Here is a 20,730-nt window from a genome sequence, read left to right as displayed (position 1 = left end):
TCTAAACACATGCACGTAGTCACCCTTTAGCAGTGTGCATCCTTCAGCAGAGAGCCTTGTGTAATCTCTTCACCTTATTGAGCAATGCTGCCAGAAATTTAGCTGATGTCAAATGATGTCTGTATTGCAATTTATTCTTTCAGAACTCTCAACACCCAGATTCCCAAGGGGTTCTGCTAAAAAGTAGTCTTCATGGGACAATATTTTTTGCCACAACAGGGCTGGATTGTTTAAAAACAGAAATACAGAATGTGTCTTTGCATATTTGGGTCATAGTGGGCTGTCAGTTTCCATTTGCGCAATACTATTTAATAAAGTTAAATGTCCTGGGTTCTACATTCCTTGCAAGTCATCTTTAAAGGCAAATGATGACGTCATCTCAAATTCAGGATTGTCAGGGGAAAAATAATTAACATTTCTTATTTGTACCCATACTCTACTGAAAATGACTTTTGAACAACTACTGAAGTCTGAACTGCAGCAATAAATTAATTTGATAGACTATAAAATGAACACCTCAGCTACATTAAACTACCCCAGAAGGGTGGGCTGTCCTTGGGCACCCTGCTTCTGCCCCACATATCTTGAGGGCCAGTGTTCAGAGAATTCAGGGCGCCCGCGCAGGGCTGTCAGAGCGGAAAGAGAGGCCACGGTCAACAGAGGTGGCCTGATCGCCAGACCAAACTGGGCTGGCCCGAGGGCGGGACGCCGTGGCCATGGAGCAATGACTCCGCGGGATTGCGCAGGGTGGCTGCGGCCCATTTTCCTTTCGTTATGATGAAGACCGTTCCTCCATTAACTTAGCTTCCAACTCCCGCGCACCGGGCAGTAAGATCAAGCATTTAAAATCCTACAAGTAGGCAAATGGAAGGATGTTAAAACGATAGCACAACTCGCCAGCATTTTCACTGCCCTCCCGCTGGGGTCCTGGGTGCGCGCAGCGGCCAGGCGAGGCGGGCGTGAGGGCACGGAGGGGCTGCGCACCGCCAACGCGGGGTCTGCAGGGGGCGGGGGACGCGACCCGAACCACCAGCGCGCAGGCGCATCCGCGGCTGCAGCGCCCAGTGGTCGAGCCCCCTTTCTAGTAATTTCGCTAGCCGTGAGGTCATCACATGGCGCCGTTACGGAGCGCCTCCCAGAACCCCCTAATTTATTTTTTGGCTGGGGGATGAAGTGAAATGAACTGATTTCTCCCATCCCGTTTTGCTTTTAGTCCTCCACTCTGGCTGCGCCTACCCTCTGAGGAATGGAGCGGGAGAGGGAAAGAAAGGCAGCCGGAGGTGGCAGCGGGGCCGGCCAGGCATGACTCGGCGACGCCGCCAGCCGAGTTACCCGGCGTGCCCTGCGCGGCGCTGGCCCAGGGACGTGGGGGGAGGGGCGGGGAGGAGGAAGAGCGGCGGCGGCTGCGGATGTCGCTGCGACCGAGCGGCGTCTGAACACACGGCGGCTGCCGAACGCCCGACGCGGACCTGCGCCGGAGCCCACACCGAGCTCCGCGGCCCCTCGCCTGCCAGGGCGGCCTTGCACCCGTTGTCACTGAGGCGGCGTGCCCCGCATTCTCCGCTGCCCGGGCCGGCCGGCTCTGCCGTCTGCTGGCTCCCCCTCGCTCGCCCGCTCCCTCCTGCGCGCCTGAGTCACCGCCGCCGCCGCCATGGCCGAGAGTGGTGAAAGCGGCGGCCCTCCGAGCTCCCAGGACAGCGCCGCCGCGGCCGAAGGTGCCGGCGCCCCCGCGGCCGCTGCCTCTGCGGAGCCCAAGATCATGAAAGTCACCGTGAAGACCCCGAAGGAGAAGGAGGAGTTCGCTGTGCCCGAGAATAGCTCCGTCCAGCAGGTGAGGGCCGCCCTGGCCTGGGGCCCGCGGTGGGGGTGGCGGCAGGAGGAGACGGTTTTGGAAGGGTCTGGGAGGGGATCGTCCCCCGAGGTGCCCTGGGCACTTCTCGCGGGTCTCTTTTCGAATTAGATCATACCCAAGTTGTGGGTGTGCTCCTTGGGACACCGCAGAGGCTTGTGGCGGGGCCCCGCGGCCTGTTTGTGGGACGCGCGGACGCCGCTTCCCTCCGCGCCCTCCTCCTGCTCCCGCGTCGGCCGACCACCAGCCTCCTCCCCCAGCTCCCCGCCCCTCGCCGCCTCCCTCCGGCTCCTCACAAAGGAAAGGGACCACCGCCGCGCTCCGGGCGGGGTGGAGGCTGGGCTGGGGCGAGGGTTCGCTTTAGCCTCCTCTGCGGTTTTGTCTCATGAATTAAAAAAAAGGGGGGGGGGTGCTCATTGTTTTACCTGCCTGGGGATTAAGGTAGATTTTGGGGCGAGGAGCACGTGTACATTTAGTTTTGCGTTTTGATTGCTGAATTTTGTCCTGCCTTCCAGTCTTCAAGAAAAAATTAACCATGACGTAGAAATTGTTTTCAGCCACATGTTAATAATACTAGGCTTAAGGAGAAAGGTGGATGACTTTTCATTGATGACTTGCTGTTTTCTTTTCAGTATATTTATTGCTCATCCCTTCCTTAGGTGTCAGTCATTGGGAAGGTTTTTGTTTGATTTTGGAGGGATGGTAGCCACGTTTTGCAGATATTAGCAGTTGCAATCGAATAAAAGAGAACAAAATTTGAGTTAATGGAGAATATTACCAAGTAACTTACTACTTAAAATCTGTTCAGATATACAAACTTGGCTGTTAAATTAAAAAGCTTGAAGAATTCAGCAAATTTGCTTTAGCTTATTGTTGAATGTACATCCCAGGATATTTTTCATAATTGTTGAATTGATTTCTGACGATCTAAAATAATGTGAAGTCTATGAGGAAACAGTTCCTGAGATGTACATGTGAGTTTCCTCAGGAACAGTAAATGGAGTATTGGTTTATATAGTTCTGAAAGGTGGTGTGTTTTGTGAAGCATTAAATAGAGTGTACCATCAAGTGAGAAACTTTTACCACTTACTGAATCACCTTTTGGTGGTGGGGGGGGATGTCCTCAATTATATAAAAATTTCCTTTAACATTTTTATGTTTCCCAACATACAGGAAAGTTGAAAGAATGGTACAGTGAATATTCACATGTGCATGATCTACAATTGACATTTTGCTGTATTTGCTCTATCACACAACTAATCACGTATTGGTTCCTTTTGTTTTTTGGAGGCATTTCAGAGTAAGTTGCAAATACCATTAAATGTTTTTCACAAATACATGCACCTGTATGATCCAAAAGCTTTATCAAGATGTAGAACTTTATAGTTGACTAGAAAGTTCTCTCTTGGCCTTTCCTAGTTCGTTCAGTCCCACTCCCCTCCATCCACCATTGATTTGATTTTTTTTCACCATTAGTTTTGCCTGTTCTAGAACTTCACATAAGTGGGGTTATATAGTATGTACTCTCTTCGGTAAGGTTTTTTTACTCAGCGTAATGTTTTTGAGATTCTTTCTTGTGTATACCAGTAATTTCTTCTTATTGCTGTGTTTTCCACTGTGTGACTATGCCATAATTAATGCACTCTCCTGTTGAGGGCCACCTGGTCTTGCAGTTCGTTGCTATGAACCCTCTTGTACAAATTTTTTTTGTTGGACAGATGTGTTTCTCCTGTTAAATACTTGGAAGTGGAATGACTGGGTGGTAGGATAGCTATGGGCTCAGTTTTATAAGAAACTATGTTTTTGAAGAGTTCTAACATCCTACAGTTCCACCAAAGGTGCTTGGGAGTTCCTGTTGCTCCAAATCCCTGCTAGCATTTGATAGTGTCAGTCTTTTTCATTTTAGCTCTTCTAGTGTATGTGTAGCCATATTAGCTTTTGAAGCCCTTGGGTCTTCTTTCTAGGATTCCTAGTTCAGGTCTCTACTTTCCTACCTGCTTTTCAGCACTTTAATGTAAAAGATTAGGAAGAAAGAGTCAATATTTTATAAGTAGAAAAATTCACGTAAGTCATTTTATGGTGTTCTGTCTGTGAGGGTTTTTTTTTACTTTTTGTGATGGTGACATTAGAATTTTAAAGTCTGTGGAAGTTTTAATCTCACTCTTCTGTAATCAAAGTAAATTGGTTAAATTAAAGCTTTTTCAAAGCAGCTTATTCTGATGGCAGTTGAATTTTTATTCTGAAAAATGCTTTCTATTGAAGCAGAAAACATGATTAAAAAAACATGTAACACTGCACCAAGAACCTGAAGACAAGTTAACTATCTGTGGGGTCTCTTAAGGGAAACACGTACAGGAAAAATGTGTGAGTATAAGAAAAGCAGTTTTCAGATGATTTGTAAATTCTACTTGAAGCACAAGAAAGTATGTCATTTTGTAATGTAAATTTTTCTTAAAGGGTTTGATAGACTTAAACTATTTGTTACCGAGTAAAATTTGTCATTAAAATATATTTAATGACATTAAGATTCCATGTTCTGTAAAAATGCTTAGTAAAAAATTGGAAAATATTTGGTCCTGAAAATTTTTATCTAATTTTAGAGATAAAGAGGGTATGGTAGGCAAAAGACTTAGAAAAAGAAAATATTGAAGGCTTAGGCTTTCTATCAGGCAAGTTCTATATTCTACAGTTTAGAATCTCTTTCAGTGTTTCTGTATAATGTAAATTCTCTTACATACTGAAATAGTATTTATATGAATAAATTATATTAAACTTTCTGGGTCAGTTCTAAAATATGTTGTAAGGTGGTAACTAATTTTCTTATTTTATTCTCAGGTTCTGTTTGAGTGTATATAACTAATAGGCACAAACAGGATACCTTAATCCAGTTGGTATTAGTGTTACTTGTTTGGGGTTGATAATAATAACACTTTTTTTTGAAGTTAAAGTGAAATTTACTTTTCATTGAGCAGTCAATTGAGTAATGTTTAAATTTCTAGTTAAGGGTAGTTAGAATATAAACTTAACCATGTGTGTTTCGAGGTGGTTTTGTAAATAGGGGTTTTCGTAATATAAGTAAGTAGATTAAAAAAATAGATAAGTTGTGTGTATTGGCACAGGGTCCCTGTGTAGGAGACTTTTTTTTCCTATTAATTATTCATTATCGTACTATGGGAAACAGTTTGAGGACTTCCAAGTGTCAAGAAGGGAGATGAAGTCCAAAGTGGGGTGGGGGTGGGGGTGTAGTGTGTCAAGTCATTCATTAAAATTAGTGCAGAGAATGGAAGGGAGCTTCCAGGTAACATCTAATTAGCTTGTTCTGGGATTTTATAGCTCTCTAGGTTATAGTGTAAGATTTGGATTACAGTTACCTGAAATATTCAGGCAACATATATTCTAATTTCAGAAAACATTTTCATTGCTTAAAACTTTTAGAGAAGTATTAATATACTTAGACATAACATAAATACTGTACTGCATAGATTTGAGCCTTTTCTTGCTAAGGGAAATTGCTGTGTGTCAGGATCGTTAACACAAACACCATTTAACATTATACTTTATGATAGATCTAGAAAAGCACTGTCCACTTTGGTACTACCAGCCACATCAACTATTAAATACTTAAAATGTGGTTGGATTGATTTTTTTTTTTTTTAAGATTTTATTTATTTGACAGAGAGAGACGGGAACACAAGCAGGGGGAGTGGGAGAGGGAGAAGCAGACTCCCCGCTGAGCAGGGAGCCCGATGTGGGTGGGTCTCGATTCCAGGACCCTGGGATCATGACCCGAGCCAAAGGCAGACGCCTAACGACTGAGCCACCCAGGCGCCCCAGTTGGATTGATTTGAAATGTGCTGAAAGTGTAAAGATTTTGAAAACCTGTGACTGGGTTCTTTCACTTAGTGTAATGTTTTAAAGGTTCATCTGTGTTGTTGTAGTATGGATCAGTTCTTTTTATTGCTGAATAATATCCAATTGGATGGATGTATTTCTCATTTTATTTCTCCATTCATCAGCTATTGATCATTTGGGTTGTTTCTTTTTGACCAGTCTGAATAATGTCTCTGTGAATAACTCAAAAATTTTTGTGTGGACATATGCTTTTGTATTTCTTTTGAGTGTGTACCTGTGAGTGGAAATGTTGGATCATGTGGTAGCTCTGTGTTTAACTTTTTGAGGAACTGCCAAACTATTTTCCAAAGTGACTGCACCATTTTATATTCCCACTAGCAGTGCAGGAGGATTCCAATTACTCTGCATTCCCTGGAACATTTGTTATTGTTTGTCTTTGATTATTGCCATCCTAGTTACTGTGAAGTGCATCTCATTGTGATTACATGACTCAGTGTGGTCGGGGGTTGGTGCCCAAACCCCTTTTAGGAGGACCGTGAGATCAAAACTATTTTCACAATAATTCTGTTGTGTTTTTCACTCTAATTCTTTCAAAAATCAATAGCACACTTTCTTGGACGCTGTAAGATGTGGGATATCGCAACAGATGTGAAAATCCAGCTGTCTTCTATTAGACTGAAGTGATTTGCAAAAATTTAAAACAATGCTACTCTTCACACTGGGGAAATATAGTTACTTTTCATAAGAATGTTATTTATATTAACATGTATGAGTTTATTTTTAAATGAATTTTTTTAAAGATGCCTCAGTTTTAATTTTTAATATAGCAAACATCAGTAGATATAAATATGTTCATAAACAAAAACTCGGGCTTCAAATTTATAAGAGTGGTGTCCTAAGACCAAAAATTGCTCGAGTATTTAATAGATTAAGTAGGTACTTCTAAGATTGAGGATTGATTCCATTAAGTTGCCATTGTCTCTTGCCTGAAAACTATAGGAGCTTGCTGGTGAGTCTCCCCACCTCACTCCCCCCGCCAACATTCATTCCTACAGCAATCTCTGAAAAATGTTAATCAAGATCATGTTATCCTCTACTTAAAACTAATAGCTCCCCACAGATCTTAGACTTACATACGTGCTTACAGCTCCTGCCTACCTCTCCATTCTGATGTGTTCTTTCCTCCTTGGTCACTTACTCTTGCCATATTGACTTTTTAGTTCCTTGACCTGTTGTTAGATTTTTTTTTCCTGCCTCAGGACTTCTTTGCAATTTGTTCGCGCTACCTGGAATGTCTCCTACTCTGCCTGTTTCCACCCATACCTTAAATCAGTGAAAAGGTCACTTTCTCAGAAAAGTATCCCTGATTGTCTAGACTAGATTGGGATTCCCTGTTGTATTTTCTCACAGCACTCTGTTTTTTGGTCATAATTCATCACAATTTAAATTCAGTGTTCATGTGGTTATTTGATTAATGATTATTTCTTCTGCTAAAGACGATCTTTGTTCACCATTGTGTTACCAAAGCATAGCACACAGTATGGGTTCAGTAAATACTTGTTTACAGGTGAATCTAAACCATTACGCACAATAATATGTATTTAATAATAACTGCCACTTATTAAACCTTCATTGGGTGCAGTATATACATTATCTCATGGCTTCCTGCCCTTCTCACAGCTTGTCTTAAATTGCTCTCCCCTTAGGTTATCATTCTCCACAGCTCTTGAGTGCTTCAGATGTTCACTTGTTTCTGGTTGCTGGAACATAATTCTTCTAGAACAGCCGTTCTTAGCTGGTCATCTTCCTCTGAACCACAGAACACAGAATGACTGTTGAATGACTATCCATTTTTCTCAAAGATGGTTCACAACTACTATAATTTTATTTTTTATTTTTTTAAGATTTTATTTATTTGAGAGAAGGAACATGCACGTGAGTGGGGAGAGGGGACAGAAGGGGGGGAGAGGAAAGGGGAGACAATCTCAAGCAGACTCCACGCTGAGCACAGAGCCTGTTGCAGGGGTGGATCTCCGGACCCTGAGATCAGGACCTGAGCCGTAATCAAGAGTGGGATGCTTAACTGACTGAGCCACCCAAGTGCCCTGACAACTAATTAAATGCATTGGAAAGAAGTAAATATAGTCGGTGGTGTGTTGGTAAATGTTTGTCAACCACTTCTTCAGGAAGAATGGCACTGTTTTGTAGTGTTTGCTGATTTTCATGGTGTACACTTAACCATGGCAGATATTAAGCTACCAATATTAAACTGGTTCACAAAATTCCTGAAAATTTAGCAGTCTCAGCTGGTAGGAGTCATTGATTACAGTGCCTTAACGCAGGGGTCAGCCAATGATAGTGGGCCAAATCCACCATGTCCATTCACTTACATTATTATCTATGACTGCTTTCAGAATAACCATATGGCCCACAGAACTGAAAATACTTATTCTTCAGCCCTTTACAGAAAGTTTGCTAACTTCTGCCTTAGGGCATTAGAGCTTACTGTTCTAGATCCTGTCACATGGGTGCTCAAAACCCTTCTCACTGGAAAATTTTATCATGGCTTAAATACAGTGCTATATAATAGAAATTTAATGCAAGGCATACGGAATTTAAATTTTTTCATATTCACTTAAAAGTGAAAATTTTTAATTGTAAAATACACATAAAATTTACCATCTTAACCATTCTTAAGTGTACAGTTCAGTGGCATTAAATATATTTGCATTGTTGTGCATCCGTTACCACCATCCATCTCTAGAATTCTTTTCATCTTGCAAAACTGAGGTACTGTACCTATTAAACAGTAACCCCATTCCCCTCCCACCAGCCCCTGGCAACAAGCATCCTACTTCCTCTCTCTGAATTTGACTAATCTACAAATCTCATAGAAGTGGAATCATAAGTATTTGTCCTTTTATGACTGATTTCACTTAATACAATGTCCTCATGTTTCATCCATGTTGTAGCAGATGTCAGAATTTCCTTCCTTTTTAAGACTGAGTAATACTCTATTGTATGTATTTGCCACATTTTGTTATCCATTCATCGGATGATGGACACTGCATTGTTCTACCTTTTGGGTATTGTAATTTTAATAATATGTTTTATTGAACCCAGGATGTCCTAAATGTTATTTCAACATGTAAATAGACATAAAAAGTTGAGATGTATTTCCTTCTTTTAAAATACTAAGTCTTCAAAATCTGGAGTGTATTTTATACTTACAACACATCTCAATTTCGACTAACCATGTGTGGCTATAGACTTCTGAATTGCATAGCACAGTTAATAGAGTCTTCATGTCTTGCTCCTTACTTACCTCTCCTCTATTATTCACTGCATTTTAGCCATTTGTATGTCTTCTTTTCCCCTAGCTATCACTCACGAGCTCTTTCCCTTTCTGGGCCTTTGCAGATGCTGCTAATGACAGTAACAGAATAGCTAGTACTTATTCTAGACTTATCAAGGTGTAATACATTATTTTTTTTTAAGTTTCACAACTTTATGATGAAAGCATTATTAACCCTTTTTTTTAATGAAGAAACAGAGGCACCTGGGTGGCTCACTCAGTTAAGTGACTGACTCTTGGTTTCAGCTCAGGTAGTGATCTCAGGGTCATGAGATCGAGCCCTGCATTGGGCTCTGTGCTTAGTGTGGAGTCTGCTTGGGAGATTCCTCTCTCTCTGTCCCTGCCCCCTGCTCGCTCGCTCTCAAATAAACAAATCTTATAAAAAAAAAAGAAAAAGAAGAAACAGACTTAGGGTAATAACATGATCAAATTCAGATACCCATTAAATAGTGGAGCCTAGGTTCAAATCCAGTGACTAACTTTGGAGCCCACATCTAACCACTACTCCAGGCTGCCTTGACTTTTCTTTGGCTGGGTTTTTCAGCCTTAAAGTTTGTTTATTTATATTTTTTAAAGTTTTTATTTAAATTCCAGTTAGCATATAGTACAATATTAATTTCAGGTGTACAGTATAGTGATTAAAGTTTATTTAAATGTTAATTTATTTAAATGTTAGTTTATCAGAGTTTGGGCTCACCAGTCTAAATGAGTTCAACAATTCTAATTTGTGATACCATTTTGTGATTATATGTACTTTATCTTTCCCATCCCATATTGAATTTGCAAGGCTGTTTTGCTTACCTCCTAATCCCATGGTGCTTGGCACCTGTTGTGTAATGCAGGTATTTATTGAGTGAGCAAATAGTGTTTTAAAGATTTATTTGCAATATTTTGTACTTATTTGGGGGATATTTTTAACTGTGATTTACTTAGAAAAATGTGATGTTTGTGTTTAGTTTAATTAAGTGTCTAATGGCATTATTTCTGTTGTTTTTCTGTAAGAGCAGCTTCCACTGTTTAAAAAAAGAAAATTTCATTAAATTAGGATTGGAATTTTTTTAGAGACCAAAGTTGGTATCTTCTGTAAATCTGCTGTTTGATGCAAAAAGTTTTGGGTTAGCATTCCACTCATAAGTATGATAAAGTGTATATATGTGTGCCTGTACTTTGCAAAATATTTTCATTACCCCAGAAGATCTGAACTCTGGTCTTTACAGGTAAACTTACGCCATCATGAGCTAGTTTGATTTCTTACTGATACCACCTTAGACTGCTTGGTTTATTTATTACTGGTTAAGCAGCTGCTACAGATTTCTAGGGTTGAGACTTGGGTATAATGATTTTTGGTAAAAAATTTTTATAGCCTTTAAAACTCTTCTGGTGATTCTGTTCAGAAAAGTCTTTATTTATATACCCATATGTAATTTTCTGTTTATTCTTGTTAAGCAGATAGATCATTACACTTTGCTTTACTCTCTTTTCACTTGTTTGTGGTCTTTCTGTATTGGCATATGTGGAACTAACTTCACTATTATTTATTTATTATTCATAAAAGTTTTGTTAGGATTTTGAGAAAGGGGGAAGTGTGTATTGGCATATTAATTTAAGTATGTTGAAATGTGGTCTGCATTTTGGAGAGAACATGAACATTGGGATTGGAGAGATTTTTGAGCAAGGTGCTTTACTCCTTTGAGCCTCACTGGCAGCATTTTTAACATGTGATATAATACCTGATTCACTAGATTGTATGGAGGATTTCATGAGATAATATGTATAAAGTACCTGGCTCAGGGTTTATATGCTCTACTTGTATTGGTTTCCTTGCTCCTGCACCCTTTTATTTGCCAGTGAATTGAGTCTTAATTTTTTTGTAGTAGAAGGAAGCTTGAATAGTATCCTAGCATGTGAATAATTAAACATTTAGTTTGTTATTCTTTGTCAGATTTAGATCATAGAAAGTCTTTTTCAAAATAGTACATTTTATGGCTAATGCAGTATAACATTTCTGGCTGAGTGTTCAATTTTATATTTATAAGAAGGTGCCCTTTTCCCATATAGCTGCTCATGTCTCTAGTTATGTCTTATACTCTACATCTTTGTGTTAGATTTATGCAGTGCTTTTTAATGAGGATACTAATTAAGTTTACTTGGACATCAGGTATTTGGAGAGTGATAACTGGATGAACTATTACATAGGATGATTTATTGAGTATGGTTTTTTTCAGGAGATTAGCAATATTGAGTGAGGAACTGATTAAAAGACTTGTGACTTAAAATACTAAAATAGCAAATGTTTGAATGTAGTATATATATATTTTTTAAAGATTTTATTTATTTATTTGAGAGAGAGAATGAGATAGAGAGCATGAGAGGGGGGAGGGTCAGAGAGAGAGGCAGACTCCCTGCTGAGCAGGGAGCCCGACGTGGGACTCGATCCCGGGACTCCAGGATCATGACCTGAGCCGAAGGCAGTCGCTTAACCAACTGAGCCACCCAGGCGCCCTGAATGTAGTATATTATTCAGACAACTATTTAGAAAATTCTTGCTAAATGCTATTAATATGAAGTTCTGCAAGGAATACAATTAATGTGTATGTTTTAGTATTCAGAGCTTTTTTTTTAAAGTTGCAAAATTTATTTTTTTCTGAGGATACTTAATAAGAGCAGACACAGAGAGCTAAAGGCAGGTTTGGATTGTGGGATAGTTGTAAAGGATGACAGTATTTCTTTTAGCTGATTTAAAAGTCAGATCAACTTAATTTTATTTATTTATTTATTTATTAGGTTAACTTAATTTTAAAAAGTGGTTATAATTCAAAGTTTATCTTCACATAATTAGGGTAGATATTTGAGTGTTTGCATGAATGTGAGTATTCTGCCCCCAGGTACTTTACATACTTCTCTTAATTCTCACATCAGCCCTGCAGAATAAGTATTATCTCCATTTTACTGATGAGGGAACCTAGGGTCAGAGATCCTTAGGTAACATCCTCAAGGTCACAACTGGAAAGTGGCAAAACCAAGATTTGAATTCAGGTCTAAATGTTTCAAAAACATTCTTTTTTTCTTACCACTTTGTTCCCTCTCCTCACTCCAGCTGTATATGTGTCTCTTTATTCCCCCAATCAAGAACAGGAAATAAGTGAAGTGGGCCCTGAACAGCTGAGATTGGTGTCATAACATTTGATATACCAGATCCCACGTTTTCATATGAGGAGAGCATTTCAAAGTATCTCAGCATTCTGTTTTATGGCTTTCTAATTCTTGATTACTTATTTGCCTCTTCCTCTTGATTAAAAATAGCAAATTTAGGGGGAAGGGGGGATATGCTGTCAAGGTATGAACTCACAGTCTGGCAAAACAGATAAAAGACACCTCGAGAGTCTGGAAGAGTATCATTGTATTGCAGAACAGCAGTTGATATGTGCAACAGTAACTCAGCATTTAAAAAAAGTTACATTATATTCAATAGAATGGAAAATAATTTTGGTGATCACTTGGGTAAACTTAAAGTAGCTGGAGAATCTGTTGATGTGAAACACCTGACTTTGGATGATGTTGAAAGAAGTGGCTAGTGACGGTTGTTTTGTACATGCTCGGTTGATTTCTTTTTTATTTATTTATTTTATTTATTTGACAGAGACACAGCGAGGGAGGGAACCCAAGCAGGGGGAGTGGGAGAGGGAGACGCAGGCTTCCTGCTGAGCAGAGAGCCCGATGTGGGGCTCGATCCCAGGACCCTGGGATCACGACCTGAGCCGAAGGCAGACACTTAACGACTGAGCCACCCAGGTGCCCCCATACTGGGTTGATTTCAAATTATTTGAAGTATGTTAGAATTTTGATTCTTCTGGTTATTGGGAAAATGTCTAGTACTTCTAAGTTTTTCAGCTGTTTGGCTCGTTGGTTATTACTGTAGGTTGTCAGTGCAAGAGTAGAGTAGGAAACATTTATAGGAAACATGGATCATTAAGAGGCCCATTCTAGCATATATTTTTCATTTTTGAGTTAGTGGTGGCAACATGGGCCTTAGGACAAAAATAAGAATATCTATCTGGATAGTCCAGAAATAAGTAAAGAAATTACAAAAATCTCGCCCTTATGGTTAAGATTCTTCCCTATATAGATGGAAACATTTTATATAATTTGTTGCATAAGTTTTACGTTTCTGCAGAGAAATAGTATCTGTGGACTGTCTCTATGTAAAACGGCTTTGACAGTTTTCAAGATTGCTAATTGTTTTTGTTGTTGTTAATACTACTTAGCCTCTAATTTTTCTTGTTGTGTTCAAAAAAATAGTAAATAAAACAGACATCAGACATGGAAGTTCAAATGTTAGAAAATTTTGGTATTTTGAAGCCACTAGAAGCTGAAACTGTTTCCCTCTACCTAGATAGTGCAGAATAGGAGTTTAAGGAAATCTGAAGTATGTAGAGTTTTGGCCATTCCATAAAAACATAACATTGTTGGGTACTAAATGAGAAAAATATGCAGCCAAGAATATTTTATCCAGCTAGGGTGTCACTGAAAATAGAAGGAGTAAATAAAAGCTTCCTGAACAAACAGAAACTAAAAGAATTTGCGATCACCAAACCAGCCATACAAGAAATATTGAAAGGGGTCCTCTAAGCACAAAGAGAGCACAAAAGTTACATAGACCAGAAAGGAACAGAGACAATATACAGTCACTGTCACCTTACAGGCAATACAATGGCACTAAATTCATATCTTTCAATAGTTACCCTGATTGTAAAAGGGCTAAATGCCCCAATCAAAAGACACAGGGCATCAAATTGGATAAAAAAACAAGACCCATCGATATGCTGTCTGCAAGAGACTCATTTTAGACCCAAAGACACCTCCAGACTTAAAGCGAGGGGGTGGAAAGCCATTTATCATGCTAATGGACATCAAAGGAAGCTGGGGTGGCAATCCTTATATCAGATAAATTAGATTTTAAACCAAAGACTGTAATAAGAGATGAGGAAGGGGGGCGCCTGGGGGACTCAGTCGTTAAGCGTCTGCCTTTGGCTCAGGTCATGATCCCAGGATCCTGGGATCGAGCCCCGCATCGGGCTCCTTGCTCAGCAGGAAGCCTGCTTCTCCCTCTCACACTCCCTCTGCTTGTGTTCCCTCTCTCGCTAGATCTCTCTCTGTCAAATAAATAAAATCTTAAAAAAGAGAGAGAGAGAGAGAGATGAGGAAGGACACTGTATCATAAAGGGTGTATCCAATAAGAAGATCTAACAGTTGTGAATATTTATGCCCCTAACATGGGAGCAGCCAATTAATAAAAAAATCAAAGAAACACATTGACAACAATACAATAATAGTAGGGGACTTTAACACCCCCCTCACTGAAATGGACAGATCATCTAAACAAAAGATCAACAAGGAAATAAGGGCTTTAAATGACACACTGGACCAGTTGGACTTAACAGATATATTCAAAACATTCCACCCCAAAGCAACAATGCACATTCTTCTCTAGTGCCCATGGAACATTCTCCAGAATAGATCACATCCTGCGTCACTAATTAGGTCTCAACCGGTACCAAAAGATTGGGATCATTCCCTGCATATTTTCAGACCACAATGCTTTGAAACTCGAACTCAATCACAAGAGGAAAGTTGGAAAGAACTCAAATACGTGGAGGCTAGAGAGCATCCTACTAAAGAATGAATGGGTCAACTGGGAAATTAAAAAAGAATTTTAAAAATTCATGGAAACAAATGAAAACAACTGTTCAAAACCTTTGGGATGCAGCAGAGGTGGTCCTAAGAGGGAAGTATATAGCAATACAAGCCTTTCTCAAGAAACAAGAAAGGTCTCAAGTACACAACCTAACCCTACACCTAAAGGAGCTGGAGAAAGAACAGCAAATAAAGCCTAAACCCAGCAGGAGAAGAGAAATCATAAAGATCAGAGCAGAAATCAATGAACTAGAAACCAAAAGAACAGTAGAACAGATCAACGAAACTAGGAGCTGGTTCTTTGAAAGAATTAATAAGATTGATAAACCCCTGGCCAGACTTAACAAAAAGAAAAGAGAAATGACCCAAATAAATAAAATCATGAATGAAAGAGGAGAGATCACAACCATCACCAAAGAAATACAAACAATTATAGAACATATTATGAGCACCTATATGCCAACACGTTAGACAATCTGGAAGAAATGGATGCATTCCTAGAGATGTATAGACTACCAAAACTGAACCAGGAAGAAATAGAAAACCTGAACAGACCCATAATCACCAAGGAAATTGAAGCAGTCATCAAAAATCTCCCAACAGGGGCACCTGGGTGGCTCAGTTGGTTAAGCGACTGCCTTCAGCTCAGGTCATGATCCTAGGGTCCTGGGATCGAGCCCCACATTGGGCTCCCTGCTCAGCAGGGAGTCTGCTTCTCCCTCTCCCTCTGCCACTCCACCTGCTTGTGCTCGCTCTCTGTCAAATAAATAAAATCTTAAAAAAAAAAGAAAAATCTCCCAACAAACAAGAGCCCAGGGCCAGATGGCTTCCCAGGGGAATTCTACCAAAGAAGAATTAATAACTATTCCTATTCTTCTGAAGCTGTTCCAGAAAATAGAAATGGAAGGAAAACTTCCAAACTCATTTTATGAGGCCAGCATTACCTTGATCCCAAAACCAGACAAAGACCCCACCAAAAAGGAGAATTACAGACCAATATTCCTGATGAACATGGATGCAAAAATTCTCACCAAAATACTAGCCAACAGGATCCAACAGTACATTAAAAGGATTATTCACCACAACCAAGTGGGATTTATTCCTGGGCTGCAAGGTTGGTTCAGCATCCGCAGAGCAATCAATGTGATACAGTACATTAATAAAAGAGGACAAGAACCATATGATCCTCTCAATAGATGCAGAAAAAAACATTTGATAAAGTACAACATCCTTTCTTGATTAAAACTCTTCGGAGTGTAGGGATAGAGGGTACATACCTCAATATCATAAAAGCCATCTATGAAAAACCCACAGCAAGTATCCATTCTCAATGGGGAAAAACTGAGAACTTTTCCCCTAAGGTCAGGAACACGGCAGGGATGTCCATGTCCACTATCACCACTACTGTTCAACATAGTACTAGAAATCATAGCCTCAGCAATCAAACAACCAGAAATAAAAGACATCTGAATTGGCAGAGAAGTCAAACTCTCACTCTTTGCAGATGACGTGATACTTTATGTGGAAAACCCAAAAGACTCCACACGCAAAACTGCTAGAACTCATGCAGGAATTCAGTAAAGTGTCAGGATATAAAATCAGTGCACAGAAATCAGTTGCATTTCTGTATACCAGCAACGAGACAGAAGAAAGAAATTAAGGAGTCGATCCCATGTACAATTGCACCCAAAACCATGAGATACCTAGGAATAAATCTAACCAAAGAGGCAAAGGATCTGTACTCAGAAAACTATAGAACACTCATGAAAGAAATTGAGGAAGACACAAAGAAATGGAAAAACATTCCATGGTCATGGATTGGAAGAACAAATACTGTTAAAAGGTCTAGGGGCGCCTGGGTGGCTCAGTTGGTTAAGCGACTGCCTTCTGCTCAGGTCATGATCCCGGGGTCCTGGGATTGAGTCCCGTGTTGGGCTCCCCCTGCTCTGCGGGGAGCCTGCTACTCCCTCTTCCTCTGCCTGCCACTCCCTCTGCCTGTGCCCACGTGCTCTCTCACTCTGTCAAATAAATAAAATCTTAAAAATGTCTATGCTACCTAGAGCAATCTACACATTTAATGTAATCCCTATCAAAATACCATCAACTTTTTTCAAAGAAATGGAACAAATAATCCTAAAATTTGTATGGAACCAGAAAAGACCCCGCATAGCCAGAGGAACGTTGAAAAAGAAAAGCAAAGCTGGTGGCATCACAATTCTGGACTTCAAGCTCTATTACAAAGGTGTCACCACAAAGACAGTATGGTACTGGCACAAAAACAGACACCTAGATCAATGGAACAGAATAGAGAGCCCAGAAATGGACCCTCAACTCGATGGTCAACTAATCTTTGACAAAGCAGGAAAGAATGTCCAATGGAACAAAGACAGTCTCTTCAACAAATGGTGCTGCGAAAATTGGACAGCCACATGCAGAAGAATGAAACCGGACCATTTCTGTACACCACACACAAAAATAGACTCAAAATGGTTGAAAGATCTAAATGGGAGACAGGAATCCATCAGAATCCTAAAGGACAACACAGGTAGCAACCTCTTTGACCTCAGCTGCAGCAACTTCTTCTAGACACATCGCCAAAGGCAAGGGAAGCAAGGGCAAAAATGAACTGTTGGGACTTAAAGATAAAAAGCTTTTGCAAAGCAAAGGAAACAGTCAACAAAACCAAAAGAAAACTGACAGAATGGGAGAAGATACTTGCAAATGACATATCAGATAAAGGGCTAGTATCCAAAATCTATAAAGAACTTCTTAAACTCAATACCCAAAGAATAAATAATCCAATCAAGAAGTGGGCAGAAGACATGGACAGACATTTCTGCAAAGAAGATATCTAAATGGCCAACAGACACATGAAAAAGTGCTCAACATTACTTGGCATCAGGGAAATCCAAATCAAAACCTCAATGAGATACCCCCTCACACCAGTCAGAATGGCTAAAATTAACAAGTCAGGAAATGACAGATGTTGAGGATGTGGAGAAAGGGGAATCCTCCTACACTGTTGGTGGGAATGCAAGCTGGTGCAGCCACTCTGGAAAACAGCATGGAGGTTTCCTCAAAAAGTTGAAAATAGAGTTACCCTACAACCCAGCAATTGCACTCCTGGGTATTTACCCCAGAGATACAAATCTAGTAATCCAAAGGGGCACCTGCACCTCCACAATAGCCAAACTATGAAAAGAGCCCAGATGTCGATCGACAGGTGAATGGATCAAGAGGATGTGGTATATATACACAGTGGAATATTATGGAGCTGTCAAAAAATGAAATCTTGCCATTTGCAGTGACGTGGTTGGAACTAGAGGGTATTATGCTAAGCAAAATAAGTCAATCAGAGCAAGACAGTTATCATATGATCTCACTGATATGTGGAATTTGAGAAACAAGGCAGAGGATCATAGGAGAAGAGAGGAAAAAATGAAACGAGGTAACCAGAGAGGGAGACAAAACAATAATAGACTCTTAATCTCAGGAAACAAACTGAAGTTTGCTGGAGTGGAGGGGTTTGGGAAGGATGGGTTGGCTGGGTGATGGACATTGGGGAGGGTATGTGTTGTGGTGAGCACTGTGTATTGTGTAAGACTGATGAATCACAGACCTGTACCCCTGAAACAAACAATACATTATATGTTAATTAAAAAAATCATAACATTGTTTACATTGATCATATTTGGATCATAGTTTTCTAAAATACAGCGTATTTGGAAAAGCATATCATATCTGTTTGATATGGTACGATTAAAAGTGAGGTTTATGGAGTAGCGGGCAGCTGAATTGAGTAGTTAATCCTTTGTTTTTTGCTAGTTTGTTCCAGGCTTTGGATAATTACCCAGAATAATCACGTTAATCTTCTACAGTATTACATTAGTCTTCTGTTGGGGAGTGGTTCTAATATCTAAATATTTTGAGATTGGCTTGAAATTAAAATTTATTTTTAATAAGAACTGAGTTACAATTGGCTGTCAGATGATACAGTTTTCCTCTCTATAGTACTAGAACTATAACTGAACTCTATCACCATCTCTAACATAATGCTTTCCAACTTGTCTGTGAGTTCATACTTGAATTGCTTTAGGTGCCCCTGAGAACCAGGAGTTTCACCCTTGTCATCACCTCCTCCTCCCATAGGTAACCACTATTTTCACTCTGACACTATGGATTTTGCCCCTCTTTTCTTGAACTTTATATAAATGAAATCACAGTTTATCTTCATTTGTGATTGGCTTTTGCTCTGCATTGAGGGATCCATGATGACATGTAGCTATAGTTCATTTGTTATCGTGTGTAATACCGTATTAAGTAAATATACCACAATTTCTTCTACAGTTAAGGAACAGTTGGGTTTAAAGTTTTTGGCTAATAACAAAGAATACTGGTTTGAACTTCCTTGAACATGTCTTTTGGTGTACTTACGGATACGTAAATTTGTTAGATAAAATCCCGTAAGTGGAATTGTTGGGTCAGTAGAGTAAGCATCAGTTCAGCTTCTGTCTCAAAATATTTTTCCAGGGGCGCCTGGGTGGCTCAGTTGGTTAAGCGACTGCCTTTGGCTCAGGTCGTGATCCTGGAGTCCCAGGACGAGTCCTGCATCGGGCTTCCTGCTCAGCAGGGAGTCTGCTTCTCCCTCTGGCCTTCACCCCTCTCATGCTCTCTCTCTCTCTCATTCTCTCTCTCAAAATAAATAAAATCTTTAAAAAAAATTTTTACAGAATGTACCAACCTATGCTTCTATCTGTAATTTATGTGGATTCTGGTTGCTCCACATCTTCTAGAACACTCTGTACTAATCTTTTAAGGTGAACCATTCTGTGAGTGTATCACTGTTTTTAGTTTGAAGTTACCTGTTTGATAAATAATTAGGAAAAGCAGCTTTTTGTTTGTGTTAGCCATTTAACTTAATTTTGTGAAGTTCTTATTTTAGTCTCTTGACCATTTTTTAATTGGGTTTTGTTTTGATATATGTACATGTCCTGTGTAAAATCTGGATTCAGGCTCTCTTGGTTGTTGGTATTTTAGGTGTTTTCTCTCTGTTGCTTACCTCTGTTAATGATAGTTCAATTTATTGTGCCTTTTTTGTTTAAAGATTTTATTTGAGAGCACGTGGGAGCATGCCTGCAAGCACTAGGGGGTAGGGGCATAGGGAAAGGGACAAGGAGACTCCCCGCTGAGCAGGGAGCCCTATGTGGGGCGTGTTCCCAGGACCCCAAGATCATGACCTGACGGGAGGTAGATGCTTAACCACCTGTGCCACCAGGCGCCCCTATTGTGCCTTTTTTTTAAATGGTTGCATCTTTTTGTGTTCCGCTTAGGATGTCATTTCCAGTTGTATAGAATTTTATTGATTTCTCTTTTTGGTACTGTTTAATTTGCATGTGGTCATAGTACATGCTTGGTAGGATTTTCACTTGAAATATGTTGCCCTGCTTTATGGCACAGCATATGGTCTAATTTTATAAATGTACTTTATTTATTTATTTTTTTAAAGATTTTATTTATTTATTTGACAGAGAGACACAGCGAGAGAGGGAACACAAGCAGGGGGAGTGGGAGAGGGAGAAGCAGGTTTCCCGCGGAGCAGGGAGCCCGATGCGGGGCTCGATCCCAGGACCCTGGGATCATGACCTGAGCCGAAGGCAGACGCTTAACGACTGAGCCACGCAGGCGCCCCTATAAATGTACTTTAAAAGGAATGTTTATTCTGCAGTTGTTGGGTGCAGCTTTCTATACATTCCAGTTAGGACATTTGTTAATTATGTTCAAGTCGTGTGTGTGTGTGTGTGTGTATTTTTTTCTTTTTCCTTTTTTTTTTTTTTGGCCTGTTTCAGGTACTGAGGTAAATGTGCTAAAATCTTACTGTACTTTTGGATTTGTCTGTTTTTCTTTGTGGTTATGTTTAGTTTTTGTTTTATGCATTTTGAAGCTGTTTTATTATGTATGTATAATTTTAAAGTTTTGTCTT

General features: G+C 39.9%; 1 protein-coding gene across 2 annotated transcripts in view; it reads left to right on the top strand.

Annotated features, from left to right (window-relative positions):
* The first annotated feature begins 1,374 nt into the window (after positions 1-1,374).
* Positions 1,375-20,730, top strand: part of UBQLN1 (ubiquilin 1) — a 53,321-nt gene continuing 33,965 nt past the window's right edge. For both annotated transcript variants that reach the window (XM_021677962.2, XM_021677961.1), the window contains exon 1: positions 1,375-1,831. In XM_021677962.2, the coding sequence (XP_021533637.1) occupies positions 1,652-1,831 (180 nt within the window). In that variant the 5' untranslated portion in view covers positions 1,375-1,651. The remainder of the gene's footprint in view (positions 1,832-20,730) is intronic.

This window comes from Neomonachus schauinslandi, chromosome 13 (assembly GCF_002201575.2).
Source record: "Neomonachus schauinslandi chromosome 13, ASM220157v2, whole genome shotgun sequence".
NCBI classification, from domain to species: domain Eukaryota; kingdom Metazoa; phylum Chordata; class Mammalia; order Carnivora; family Phocidae; genus Neomonachus; species Neomonachus schauinslandi.
The sequence above is the reverse complement of the archived record's forward strand: the minus strand, read 5'-3'. Positions and strand labels throughout refer to the sequence as shown.